The 14270-nt window shown below is 37.8% G+C and overlaps 1 protein-coding gene across 1 annotated transcript; it reads right to left on the bottom strand.

The window, feature by feature from the left end:
• Positions 1-400: 400 nt before the first annotated feature.
• Positions 401-2246, bottom strand: LOC145491303 (retinoschisin-like). Its single transcript, XM_081470472.1, has 2 exons — positions 1392-2246; positions 401-821 (listed from the first exon to the last, which is right to left on the bottom strand). Exons 1-2 carry the CDS (start codon positions 1656-1658, stop codon positions 588-590), a joined length of 501 nt encoding a protein of 166 aa, XP_081326598.1. The 5' UTR covers positions 1659-2246; the 3' UTR covers positions 401-587.
• Between the last annotated feature and the right edge of the window lie 12024 nt (positions 2247-14270).

The following is a 14270-nucleotide window of genomic DNA, read 5'->3' as shown; positions in this document are numbered from 1 at the left end:
GGCTTGGGGGCTCGAAATCCTGCCGCAAAAATACGATTTTAAGAAACAAATTGCTTAGGTAACCGAGGTACGTAGCCTATGTGTTTCGAAGCGAAGCGGGTGCTGTAATGTTATCCATCACTAGATGGATGGTTATTTTGAACTTTGAAAAGGGCTCTTCACAAAAAGTAATCTCTCATAACGAATCTGAATGAATGAATGAATGAATGAATGAATGAATGAATGAATGAATGAATGAAGTCTTTACTAAGCAAACTCAGACTCAGCAGATGTGAGTCTTAACAATCGAAAACATGAATAAAAGTAAGATGAATACAACTTCAAATCTACAAAAGTTTAAAGAGACATATGTTCATAAATGAGTTTTTGTATCTCTCACTTCTTATCAGGGGGAGTTGGAATTCGTGCCCCCTTTATCTTAGCAGTCTTGGCCGTTTTGGGGGCAACTAAACTTGAAGTGGATAGTCTTTCGTGATGGTGATCCTGTTGAACAAGGCCGGTTGATCTTTTTCTTGAGCTAAGGTCGCTTATGACCTTGCCAATCATACAAATAGTTGGAGAACGAAACGAAGGCACACTGAGTAAAGTTAGAATAGTTGTGAGATTCTTACTAGGTAAAGTTTAACTACTGAAGGCAATATATATATGGAAGTCCAGGTAAACATCTCATCTATCTCACCTGTAAAACAGCCATACAGTTCAATCCTCATCGATATGTGTCCATGCCAAGTAACTGGATGAATACGAATATAGCGAGCTATGATTGGTTCATCCAGTGTATTGACAACGACACTCTGGTAGTTCGTATTGGCGATATATTCCTGCATAAAGGACAAACATATAGGTGTCTTCTCACGGAGATTATTTGACTCTTCTACTCTTCATTTTTGTTTTATGTCAACTACATTTAATTATGCGATTATCGCACGAAGTTCTTGTTTTAGAGCGAGGTTTTGAATTGAGTGTCGTAAAACCAAAAACAAACCAATTACTTACCAGTAAGACTACTCAGCCAATCTCAAACCGTAGAAAAACCAAAGTAACAAGTAGTCAATTTATTAAAGTCATGCTTGGGAAGAGTTTCCCCTCGGTATCCGAGCCAGGGGCTCATGAATAAAACGTATGACAAAAATAACAATAAAATGAGCGAAAAAAAGTAACTAGTTAAGTAATAATAGTTATCAATAATTACAAAATTGAGATGTCCATGATATGTCCTCTAAGGGCTACCATAATCTTCTGTAGATAAGACAAGCAAGCGAACAAAAACATCTAGCGGAAAACACCAAAGATTTTTCAGACATCTGTCAATGATTTTGCGAGTAAGACGTCCTTCTTTTCTGCAAGAGATGATTTTGTAAATTGAGGAAACCAACCAGTTTACAGCTTACCTGAGGGAAGTTATACGGTTCATGCGTTTGAAATTCAAAGTATCCTCCATCAATGCTGTATGAGACAATGAACTTGGTCACCCACTGTCCCACATTATAACGGCCCTGAGTTCCGACTCTTGTCACTTTGGCCACCTTTCCAAGGTCCACCTGAATCCATTGACCGATGTCATTGGTTCTGGCGATGTACGAGGTCGGCTGATTTAATCTGCCTTTGCTTGGTTCAAAGCTAGCGCTATACTGCAAAACGTAATAAGTAATGCTCATAAAGCACAAAGTATACTCCGGCCCGGCACAACAAACTTAAATACAGTACAAGAGAAAAATCAACAGACAAAAAAACTCCTCCCTAACCAAATGTAAACACCAACGATTTAAGATCCCCTACTCTTTACCGTACAGTTAGTTTGTTTAGGGATTTTTTGACAAACGTTCAGAGAGAAGTTTGATATCTATTATAATTAGAATGCTTTTTGTAACCATTTAGCAGTCTGTGTTCTTATAATAAGCAAGAAATTATCTTAATCTATTGAAATATGCAACTTATTTTCCTCAGACGCAAAATTCCATAATTCCAATCATAATCCCAGCCACTAATTTGGGAAAGCCCTGTAACTTCGGATGACCTTCTCCCTTCCCTGGCCTCTCCTCCTCCAGCAAGGGCGGAGGAAGAGGGTAATCTTGCGTTTGACCAGCGTCCCATCCAGAAGGGAAGCAGAAGTACTACTAATCGCTTCATGCTACTGAAAGCTGAGATAAACGCAGGCCTCGTAAGCCCCTTGGTTCGTATGCAGACTTAACCTTTGACTTTACCACAGCTTACCACAGAAGTAGCCTTTAGTGCAGAGTCAGGAATTTTTCCACTCTCAATACCCATCGCGGCGTCACAATCTACAAGAACGCATCAAAAATCCATTCCATTACTTTAAAGATGAAAGTTTAAAGAAGTAAACATGAGAAGCATTTCTCTGGTACACATTTTTCCAACGATTCTTCGTGCTATGCACATAAGCAGATAACACGAGTCCTTTTGGCCATTTTTATGGGTCAGTTATTACGTAAATGCAAAAGATTGTCAAGGTAAGTTACCTTGATAATCTCTTGGTGATTGATTTTATCTCCAAATCGTTCGAGGTTTTTTCCCTTTCGTATACAGCATTGCGCGTTTTGTTTGTCGAAAAGGGATTTTAGTGCTACTTTGAACAGTATCGCCACGAATGTACACTCACACGGAGTTTAAAAAAAATTAAATTACATTTATTTATTGAGAGCCTTTCGGGGGTTGTTTAGAGAAAACGAAAACACGTAATTTAAAGAATATGCTTCAGGGGAAAAAAGGACATTGTAGATTATTGTAGCCAAGCTGAAATTTTCCCTGATTATAAAACTCGGGGTCCTCTCTTGCCTAAAGTTGTTAGTTTGAATTTGTCTGATTACGTGACATATCACGTAATTATTTTCTTAAAATTTAGTAAGTCGGTAAATTGGTGGTGACTTTTTCATCAATAAATGAGCGTTTTCGATGCAAATTTAAATTATCTACCTTGGTACTTTTGGAATGATCTTCCTTGATTTCGTTTTTGGAAAATATAAATGATCAAAAGTCGAACCTTCTTTTAGAAAAAACAACCTTTGATCTCATAACATTTTTCCGCGAAAACTGGGACGGTCACACGAAATGTGAGAGGATAAAATAATTGAAATGCATCTAAAATGCGTTTTTTGTTGAATGATCTTGCTAAAATACGCCACCAGCTCGTTAGATATTGGTTATTTTCCGCTAAACGTCACGTAACATGTCACGTGGGCCGTCTGAAGTACTAAATCTACCTAAAAATTTCAAGGACGCTTAAACCTAGCAGTGTGTTAAATTTGGTTCCATTGCCACTTATGCCTTTAGAAATGTAACATATAAATTATTTTTACCAGTGGATTTCTTTGACATAAAAATTTCTGAGAAGTTGACCATACCTCCAGCGACGAGACCTAAGAAATGGAAAGGTAAGAGAATCATTGATTTGTTAGAATATAGACAATGCCAACTTAATGTTGACCCATGCTTACAATCACTTGCAGTCGCTCTCAATACGTTATATTTCTTTTGCTAAAACCCCCTGAAAACAGTACCCAAAGCCATTCGTGGATGTTATATGGCCGCGCCTTCTCTTCGAGTGTTTAAAAATATTTTTCAACACGAGAAGAGAAATCTCTTATGTCCAAGCGACCAAGTTATTTTGTTTTTGTTATTTAAAATTCTCACAATACGTTATGAAGTTTAAGGCGATTTTCCGAAGATTTCCGACCATTTTCCGAAGGTTTCCGAAGATTCTTTAAAAGTGTTCCGAAGGCAGGACGAACGTTTCCAAACATTTTTCGAACATTTTCCGAAAATGAAATCTCACGTGTGGGATATCGTCTTTACTAACTTGCTACCACTTGGTATACTACTAAGTTTTATACAATAAAAAGCCATATTAAAGGCGATACAAAGCCACTTGTTATCATTCCTTACTAGAGGAATGCTTTAATTTGCATTTTGGAAATAGTGTGAGAAACTTCGATGAAATTTTGTTGCTGAATAATTGTAACTTAATTTAAGGGTGTGAAGACACGATTGATCATCGCAGTTTTACACACAGCTTAAGCAGTTGTGAAATTAAAGCCTGAAAAATATTCAGGCCTGAACGGAATTCGAACCCATGACCTCAGCGATACTGGTGCAGAGCTCTACCAACTGAGCTATCGAGCCAACTGGGAGCTGGTCACTTTGTGAGTTCGTAATATACCCGTAGATGGTGAGGAATACAAGTGAATATGTGAAAGATCATATATTTAAACTGCAAAGAAAGATATGAAGACATGATTGATCATCGCAGTTATACACACAACTTAAGCAGTTGTGAAATTTAAGCCTGGAAAAAACTGACCCCTGGAAGGACAGGAAATGTTCTTTTCAATTTTGTGGAGGGTCTGAAGGGGAACATTTTGTTTCTCTTATATGTAGGGTGTTCTGGTATGCATAGGAAAACTGCCTATCACAGCTAATCCGCTCCTTTTTGTTTCTAGTTAGCTAGAGTGAGAAGAAAGAAGCCATCAAATTCCTCCAGAGGATGAAACTATTATAAACTGACAGGACACGGGACAATAAAATTGACTCATTTTTTTTTTAGGCCATTCGGCATTACTGTTCTTCAAAGACGTATTCAATTAGAAGCTCAAATCACAGACGTAGCCAGTAACATTCGCTATCATTATAAAGGGATCATATTTACGCTGATACATTGTACTGAACTGTATTTGGGAGCTCTCTGTGGGGTCGCACTAGTTTTCTGAAGATGACATGATGCACAACAAATGATCAACTCGTGAGTTGGTATTTCTTGGCCACTTTAAATTGTTGTCAATGCCCATGGTAATTAAATTGTCATTTTCGGCAGAGATGGGGCGAAAAAGGCGCTGGTACGGTGAGCGAAAATACATAGCTTTAATGATAATCCGAAAGATGGTGATAAGGGAGCGGAAGGAGGAAAAATGTTTTGGCCAAGAGATATACTCGCTGCTATCGATGCAAAATCACGGCACGAAAAATTGGATTTACTCTAAATTTGATCCTAATCAAAGTCGAAGTCAAATATGATCATAGCTTTGATCCAAACTTTGACGCGCGTCAAATGTGTGTCAAAAATGTCATGGCTTTGCCGATACATTTGATCAATGACAAAGAGGAGGGCAAATTTGATCTTAACTTTGACTCCACCTTTGACCCACGTAAAAGGGGGAATCAAATATCTTATGGATTTGCCATACATTTGATCCCTGCCAAAGGCGAGGTCAAACATGTCAATAACTTTGACTACAGTTTTGACGCGCGTTAAAGGCGTTCAAAGACACCACGGCTTTGCATACCTTTGATCTCTTATGTCACAGGCGTTCAAAGGCGGCATGGCTTTGTACAACTTTGATCCTACGTCATGTCATGTCAAAGGCGAGGTCAAATATGGCCATATCTTGCGACTCCGCTTTTAACGCCCTAATAACCTGCGTTTTCGTATTTTTTGCTGTTTTAACGATAAAATGAAAGCTTGCTTTTTTGTCAATGTGTATTTTTTTAATAAAAAAGTTTTCACTTGACCTGGAGGTGGCACAAGGAAACAACTCGAAAACAGCGGGAAAACGCGGCTGCCAGCGGCTTCCCGCATTTTTCTGGCCAATCGGAATAAAGGTCAACGAAGTCGGCTGTGAGGAAAGCAGACATTTTTCTTCATTTCGCTTCATTATGGCGGCTTTGGTGAAATTTTCGTTGTGTTTTGGACCAGGAAAAGGTAAGTCTCTGAATTTCGTTCATTTGTTTTCAATGTTCAGAGAATAACGGAGTTTAAAAAGTAAATTAAACGCAGCAATGGCTACATAAAGAGCTGTGAATTGCGTATATTTATGGCAAGGCAGATCCTCGGCAGTGAAAACAATTTGGTCGAAGGTTAATTGCACTTGACTGAATCACAGTTGATCGGCAAAGCTCTTCGTTAAGAAAGACCAAACTTTATTTTCAATTCACATATACTTATTTACAAACGTTGACAAAGATAATTTTTTTTTCTCACTCAGTCAAGTCTTGTGCATTAAATTGAAGTGTCTGTCATAGCATAGATTTTAGCATGATCAGTGCTTGAAATAAACGTAACTTAATAATTAAGCTTAAACTTAACTCTATTTACGTATAAATGGTTGTGCACAATGCCTCTGGTAATTTCTGAACTTAAACAATTCCCTTGAAAGAAAGCTCATGTAAATATAAAGGAAATTTGCATTGAAGGAAAAACTCAGTCAGCCATGCATGACAATCCATCACGACCTGACTTAATTATCATATTCATTATACCATTAAAAGAGTTGTTGACTCTGAAAATTTAATCTATGGATAAGTTTCTGCTTTTGTCTCTAGTTACCATTCTATTGAAAAAAAGCTCTGTTTGTTGCCACAGTTGAAATTATGATGATGTTTGTTCATTAATGTTGATAAATGACTTCACTGGGTTGAATTTAACAAATTGCATGTGGTTTAGTGTGGTCTGTACTCTTATCGACAATGATACGCACCATCACAGTGGTTAAAATGTTGTGGACTCACGAAGCGCAGCTGAGTGAGTCCACAACAAATTTTGACCACTGAGATAGCAAGATCAGTAGCAATTGTAGTAAAAATATGTTTTGATATTTGTTGTATCAGGCTTATGGATCAGTCATTTGGAACTCCACTATCTCCTGCCCAACCATCCCCCCCGCCCCACCCTGAACCTGCCAGGCATTTGACATTTTGAACTGTCTCCTGGGCTAAGAATGGTGTCATACCAGGTGATCAAATGCACCTACCCTGTGACATTTGCAAAACTGAGTAATAGAAATGTAGATTGAGTGTCAACCGAGGTGTCAATGGAGTGTTTATTGAGTATCGATCGGGTGTTGATAGAGAGTCGATTTAGAGGATCGATCAAGGGTATCAATTGACACTCAACCACGGATGCCTTTAGTACACATAATCCAGCTTATCTGTTAGTAGGTGAAATTGTTACAATGTTTGATAAAAAATCAAACTTGCCATTAGTTGCAAATTAAAAAGCTGACCCCATAATAATATTATTATGCGACCTCTCTGGACAATACCAGTAGTCTTAGAGTTTCATGTCTTGGTCTTTTGAGCAGTAGACAATTAAATGCCAATAAATATGTGACTAGTGGAAATTTGCTTATGATTATGTTGTTTTTATCCTTCAGCTAGCCACTCTAGAAGAACTGAAGAAATTAACAGAATAAATTCTGGGAGAGGATACAATATACAACTCTGTAGCTCATAGTCAACTCAGATGCAGTTAAATCATGCAATGCTCCAAAGTGTGCAAACATCAGAACATTTTGGTGAGTAAAAGGCTGGAATATTCATTTGTTATTTCTATAAGTTGTAGCATAGACCATCTTATAATTTCTTCAGCCACAACTTTTAATATCTTTTTCCAGTAAAGAAAGGATATAAATAGATTTTGAAAACCTAGTTATAGCTTATTAATGTTATTTTAATTGATCATTTTTATTACAGTCTCACTCTGTGAAAAAAAAGTTCTTTCTTTTTGGTTCATTTAAGGGCAAGTAAGGAAATGTTGTCTTTCTTAAGGGACAAATACATCAACTGGCTCACCTGGATGAAAATTAAGTAATTAAAATGTTATTGAAAACATGCAAGGGGTGGGAATCTTTTTGGTAAATGAATCAAAGTTGCAGAATGTTGCAAACCAGTCTCAGGAAATGTTGGTTTTTGACTGGTAAAAGCTGAGTTTTGAATCTAAATTTTGAGTGGTTGTCTGCAATATCGACTGTTTTGGTTTGGCCATCAGGTTTCCAAACCAAATTTTTCCAAGCAAAATTAATAATATGATTAATTCATAACTATTGATGGGATCAGTAGAAAATTTAAGGCATAGAGGATTTGATAATAACTTAGTAAAAGAAAATTGACAAAGACATTTATTTGCTTTTACTCAATTTAAAATTTTGTTGGCAAATTTGACTGGATAATAGCCATTTCCCTCTATGAGATGCGGCTGCACTGGGAATCATAGTGGTTGTATTCATCATCTTGAACTGGATTTTTGTTTCAATGAATGAGCCATGCGATTCCATGCAGGCATGTCTCATGTTAAATCATTTAATTTCAGGAATTTTTTTCAGTGGAAAAAAGTGTACAAGTAGTTGCTAACTGTTTACTAATCAAATGTGCAATTATTTTGATATGTTTATATGCTCCTTTTCACATATGATCTACAAGGAAAATAAGGAAAAAGATTACACCACTGAACATGAAGAGATCTGTGGAAATTACACAGGAACAACAATATTCCCAAAGGTGTGTGTATTCCTCATTTCTTGTCACAGTTTATGTCAGATTTGTTGATTTTTAGATTGCTATTCTGCAACCATAAAAGATCTTTGTTGTAAGAGGTCTGTAAGATGTCTTTAAGAGACATGCAGACAGATGGACCGGTAAACTGGCTCTAGGCTTTTTGTTTATTTGTGCCAAGCTGTACACTTTTAAAATGACCCCAAGTCTTTGTTCTCTTATGAAATTCTAGCTGGGGATAACCCTTGTTCAGCTGGTGAAATTAGCTTGTTCAACTGGCTCTTAATGACATACCTGTGTGACCAAATCTCTGAGTAGAGTGGAGAGAAATACAGAAAAAAGGCTACTATTGACAGAAGCACAAACTATTCGAAGGAGGAGTAATGATCTGATTGGTCACGTTTTATTAATGTGATATTAGCAAAAACTATAGGCAAACTTTAAGGAATAGAATGCCAAGATTCACCCTTAATATTCATTTCCAACGTTTTTGTCTGTTTGCTTCTGTTTAGACAAATGCGGACAAGCAGTGGTCGACAGGATGGACTTATCCAGTGAAGATGCATTGATTAATTTCGTCAACGCCTTAGACTTTGTCAAAATGTGTCTTCCCTAGAAATAATGGGGTTTTAGTTGGCATTGACCCCCAACAAGGCAGTTTAACCACTTTGATGAGAAAGAAGTGGAAAACACTGTATTCCATTCCACTTATAATGCAAGAATGAGCAAGTGCAAGAAGCAGAAAAGGAGAACTGCCAAAACATAAGGAGTTCCATGCAACGGACTGTACGTGCCATCTGGAAAGGACGCTTATACACTAGTTGACTTTTGTGCGAAGTTTGGTATATCTTTCCCGAAATTTTGTCGGTTGTCTTCCCTATTGTCTAGTCTGGTCTAGTAAATTTAAGGAACTGAGAATTTAGCCGTAGTACTTCAATGTTAGATAAATGCACTTTGTACCATGGAAGATTTGTTGACTGTTGTTTTCACGATAGACAGAACAATGTTTTCCTTATGATCAGTCTCATTACGTGTAGTTTGAAACCAAGCCTGTAACGTGGCTTTTTGAAACCTGAAGCCCAGAACATTTATGTAAGGTACTTGAAGGTATTTACTCTTGATAAAAACGGGGAAAAAATTGAAACTGAGATGAAGTTGAACATATTTATTTTCTTAAAATTAGGCGCAATGATCTTTCCGGGCCGCTTTTCCGTTAACATTTGTCAATAGTTTGGTACAAAATAACCTTATTGAAGTTGATATATTCTTCAAAACTTGTCAGACATAAATCAAGAGTACGGATCTAATTGCATCTTTCGTATGCGGAGCCACAAAGCTAGTGTAGTAAGCAGAAAAAAGCGTATAAGATGTGGATCGCGCGAAACGTGATCAACGGTCGCGCAGCGCGAAAGAGGAGCGCGAGCGAGAAGTTCGGGCGAGACGCGCGAGCGCGGAACGCGCAGAGTACCTTTGACAAACCTTTGGCCTGCGTCACAGGCATCTTCGACCACGTCTTTAGCAAACCTTTGACTCGAGTCGCAGACAAATTTGATTACACTTTTGACCCGCCTTTGACAGTGCGCAAAGGCGTATCAAAGGATCACCTTTAACCCTAAAAACACAGGCGTTCAAAGGTGAGTAAAAACGGCCTTTCACGCCTTTGATTTGGTGGTAAAGGTTTATTCACAGATGATCTTTGATTCGCGTCACAGATCGTCAAAAGCGTGCAAAGGCGACCTTTACAAAACCTTTAACAACACATTTGACGCGCGGTAAAGGCGATTTTTCGTGCCGTGAATGACTCCGAAGCGTCTTAAGTAAGTAAGAAAGAAAAACACCGTGAACAATAGCTTTCTTTAACCGAAGACACCGAAATCAAATGCGTTTAAATTTCACCAAGTAAACTTGAATCGAATGTTACATAACTCAAAACTCCTTAGTTGATTGAAATTGAACTAAACTTGAAGTTCTTTCCAAAGCACAAAGCAATCACTGTCGTTTTGTCAAGAAAGAAAACGTGCTGAACTTGACCTTTGTCAGTGGAATGTGAAACGTTCTCATAACAATTTATGCGGAAACAAAAGATGGTTAACCAGGTTCCAGTCAGGTAAATGGCCTTTCTTTTCTTTTCAACCAAGAAAACCCTCTGGGACCAGGGTGAAAGCAAGTGAAAGTAGTTCGTAGTTACTTTGAAGTAATTAAACCACGAATTAACATTTTCCTTGCAAACCTAATCCAGTGGAACCAAGCGACTCCATAGTTTCTTGCTCACAACAAGGAAAGAAAACACGTTTGACAGCGCACACTTAGATTGAAACTTCGAAAATATAAATTTTAGTGAACGTGATAGGGGTAAGCACACTATCAATTTAGCAGCGGAAGGAGACGAATATTTTTCCGAATAACAAATTCAATTGGAAGTATGCAAAGGGCTCGACGAAAACAAAGGAAAGGTTTAAATCACCGGCGAAATTTTCCACGAGCAGGTCGGGTGTAACCGTACCAATAATATATGAGTTAAAACTATATTGGGAACGCAAACATACAGCTCACAGTGCTTGAGAGTATAGCCATGCTCAGCAAACAAACAGTGTGAATTTATGAAACTCTGAGTATTTTGTCGAATTATAAACGACCACGAATTATTTTCCATATTTCCATTTGAAACTGAAAGCTTTCTTTGGATCTTTTACAGCTGGGCCCAATTCCTGCACTGGACAGATTCAGTTCATAGCGAGATTCGTTAGTTAAAATAATTTAAGCCGTTTATTGTGAACTTTGTACTAAACTTTTATGCTCCGTAATGGAGATATTCTTTCTTGACCTACATTTCCGATCGATTTGCGCTTTATCAAATGACTTGTGCGGAGTTACCTGTCTCCTCTTGGCAAGAACACTAAAATACAATTTTACACTGCTGAAAAAATGGGATCGGTTAATCTTTAACATGACCTACAATTTCCACGATGCAAGGGTATTGACCAGAGTTAAAATAAATCTCACTTTAGAGTTAAGCCTCTTAGTTAGTACAATAAGGGCATCTTACTTACCAGCTCCAAAAAATAATTGCAAAACCAGTAAAATTGTGACTGCGACTTTCATCTTGAGTTTTGCAGCGACGCTAACCTGCTTTCGTGGAAGCTGGTAGAGTCTGCTTACTTCTAGATAACTAAACTGTTCATTTATTGAACAGACTACAATTTGCCGCACAATTGTGCTTTAAAACAAAGCTTAGTGTGTATAGCCTTATTTGTTTAAGAAAGGGTCCCGTTAAGGCTTTATTCTGTTTAAATGTCAATGTCCTTATAATTATATTACCAACAAGCTATTTAAACCACGCAAACTAAAAGAAAAGTTGAATCTTCAAGGAAAATCATTCACGAAACTGAAAAAGATCGCAGATTGCATATTTTCCAGAAATGAAGACTAATATTAAGGTATATCTTTCATATTTGATCAGCTCACAGGTCATTGATGAAAAGCACCATTGAAATGTTTAGAGACTGAAAAAGGGTTTTAAAATGACAAACACAAAGGCGGTATCAAGGGACTCTTTTGTCGCGGGGGAAAAAAGAGGTTAAGCTCGGGACAACAAAATTAACTCTTTTTTTGAAGCCATTTCGGCATTTCTGTTCTTCAAAGACGTATTCAATTAGAAGCTCAAATCACAGCCGTAGCTAGTAGAAGGCGAGTCTCGGTAAAAACTTGGTATCAATATAAAAGAACCATATTTATATACTGAACTGAGTTCGGAAGCTCTCTGTGATCTGAGGTCGCACTAGTTAGTTGGAGATGATATGGTGTACAACAAATGCTCAACTCGTGAAGTGGCATTTCTTGGTTCTGTCCACCTTTACCGGTTCACAAGAAGCGATACAAAACACCCAACAATGTTCAAAAGCTAAACAAAGGTTCGTAAAGAAAGGAGTACAATGGTTATTCGATCTGTGTACCGGTACAACAGGACACAACCCATTTCTTGGCCGCTTCATTGTTAACGATGTAATTATATTATCATTTTCAGCAAAGGTGGGGCAAAAATGGCGCCCCACCGCTGGAAAGCGAAAATGCATAGCATAAATGATAATCCGAAAGATGGCATTAAGGGAGCGGAGGGAGGGGAAAATGTTTTGGCCAAGAGATATCCTCGCTGCTACGGTCGATACAAAATGACTTCGATGCGTCCTAAGTAAATCTTAAGTACGAAAGAAAAAAAAACAATGGCTTTCTTTGACCGTAGACACCAAAATCAAATGGCGTTTAAATTTCACCAGGTAAACTTGAACCGAATGTTACATAACTCAAAACTTCTCAGTTGATTGAAACTGAACTAAACTTGAAGTTCTTTCGACAGCAATCATTGTCGTTTTTTCCAGAGAGAAAACGTGCTGAACATGACCTTTGTTGTGGAATGTGAAACGTTCTCATATTCGGAAACAAAAGATGGTTAACCTGGTTCCAGTCAGGTAAACGGCCTTTCTTCTGTTTTCATTTCAATCAAGGAAACCCTCTGGGACCAGGCTGGAAGCAAGTGAAAGTAGTGCTTAATTACTTTGAACTAATTAAACCAGGAATTAACATTTTCCTTGCACATCTAACTCCAGTGGAACCAAGCGATTCCGCAGTTTCTTGCTGATAACAAGGGAAAAAAAAGTTTGGCCGCACGTGCTGAGATTCAGTGAAACTTCGAAAGTATAAATTTTAGTGAACGTAATAGGGGTAAACACACTGTCAATTTGGCAGCGAAAGGAGACGAGTATTTTTTCCGAATAACAAATTCAATTGGAAGTATGCAAAGGGCTCGAAGAAAGCAAAGGAAAGGTTTAAATCCCGGCGAAATTTTCCACAAGCAAGCCGATTAGCGAAGCTTGAGTGTAACCCTGCCAATAACGAGTTAAAGCTATATGAGGAACGCAAACATACCGCTCACAGTGCTTGTGAGTATAGCCATGCTCAGCAAACGAACAGTGTGAATTGATGAAATTCTGAGTATTTTGGTGAACAATAAACGACGACGAATTCTTTTTCTTATTTCCATTTGAAACTGAAAGCTTTCTTTGGATCTTTTATAGCTGGGCCCAATTCCTACACTGGACAGATTCAGCTAAATCGCGAGATTCGTTAGTTGAATTAATCTAAGTCGTTTACTTGCCAAGCGTTGTCCCCGGATCGCAGTTGTAATTACTTATTAAGGTACTGAACTTTTATGCTCCGTAATGGAGACATTCTTTCTTGACGGGCTTTTCCGACCGATTCGCGCTTTATCGAATGACTTGTGAGGAGTTATCTGTCTTGTGATGGGAAGAACACTAAAATACAATTTTACTCTGCTGAAAAAATGGGAACGGTTAATCTCTAACATGACCTACAATTTCCACGATGCAGGGGTATTGACCAAAGTTAAAACTGATAAATCTCACTTTAGAGTTAAGCTTCTTACTCAGAACAATAAGGGCATCCCACTTACCAACTCCAAAAAATAATTGCAAAACCAGTAAAATTTTGACTGCGACTTTCATCTTGAGTCTTGCAGCGACGCTAACCTGCTTTCGTGGAAGCTGGTATAGTCTGCTTACTTCTAGATAACTAAACTGTTCATTTATTGAACAGACTACAATTTGCCGCACAATTGTGCTTTAAAACAATGCTTACTGTGTATAGCTTTATTTGTTTAAGAAAGGGTCCCGTTAAGGCTTTATTCCTTTTAAATGTTTATGTCCTTTAAATGATATTACCAACAAGCTATTTAAATCATGCGAACTAAGGAAGGGTTAAATAAATCTTAAAGGAAAATCATTCACGAAACTGAACTAAGAGATTGCAGATTGTATTTTTTCCAGAAATGAAGACTAATATTAAAGCATATCTTTCATATTTGAACAGCTCATAGGTCGTTAATGAAAAGCACCATTGAAATGTTTAGAGACTGAAAAAGGGTTTTAAAATGACAAACACAAAGGCGGTATCAAGGGACTCCTTTGTCCCGGGAA

The sequence above is a fragment of the Orbicella franksi genome, chromosome 6 (assembly GCF_964199315.1).
Source record: "Orbicella franksi chromosome 6, jaOrbFran1.1, whole genome shotgun sequence".
Classification (NCBI taxonomy): Eukaryota; Metazoa; Cnidaria; class Anthozoa; order Scleractinia; family Merulinidae; genus Orbicella; species Orbicella franksi.
The sequence above is the reverse complement of the archived record's forward strand: the minus strand, read 5'-3'. Positions and strand labels throughout refer to the sequence as shown.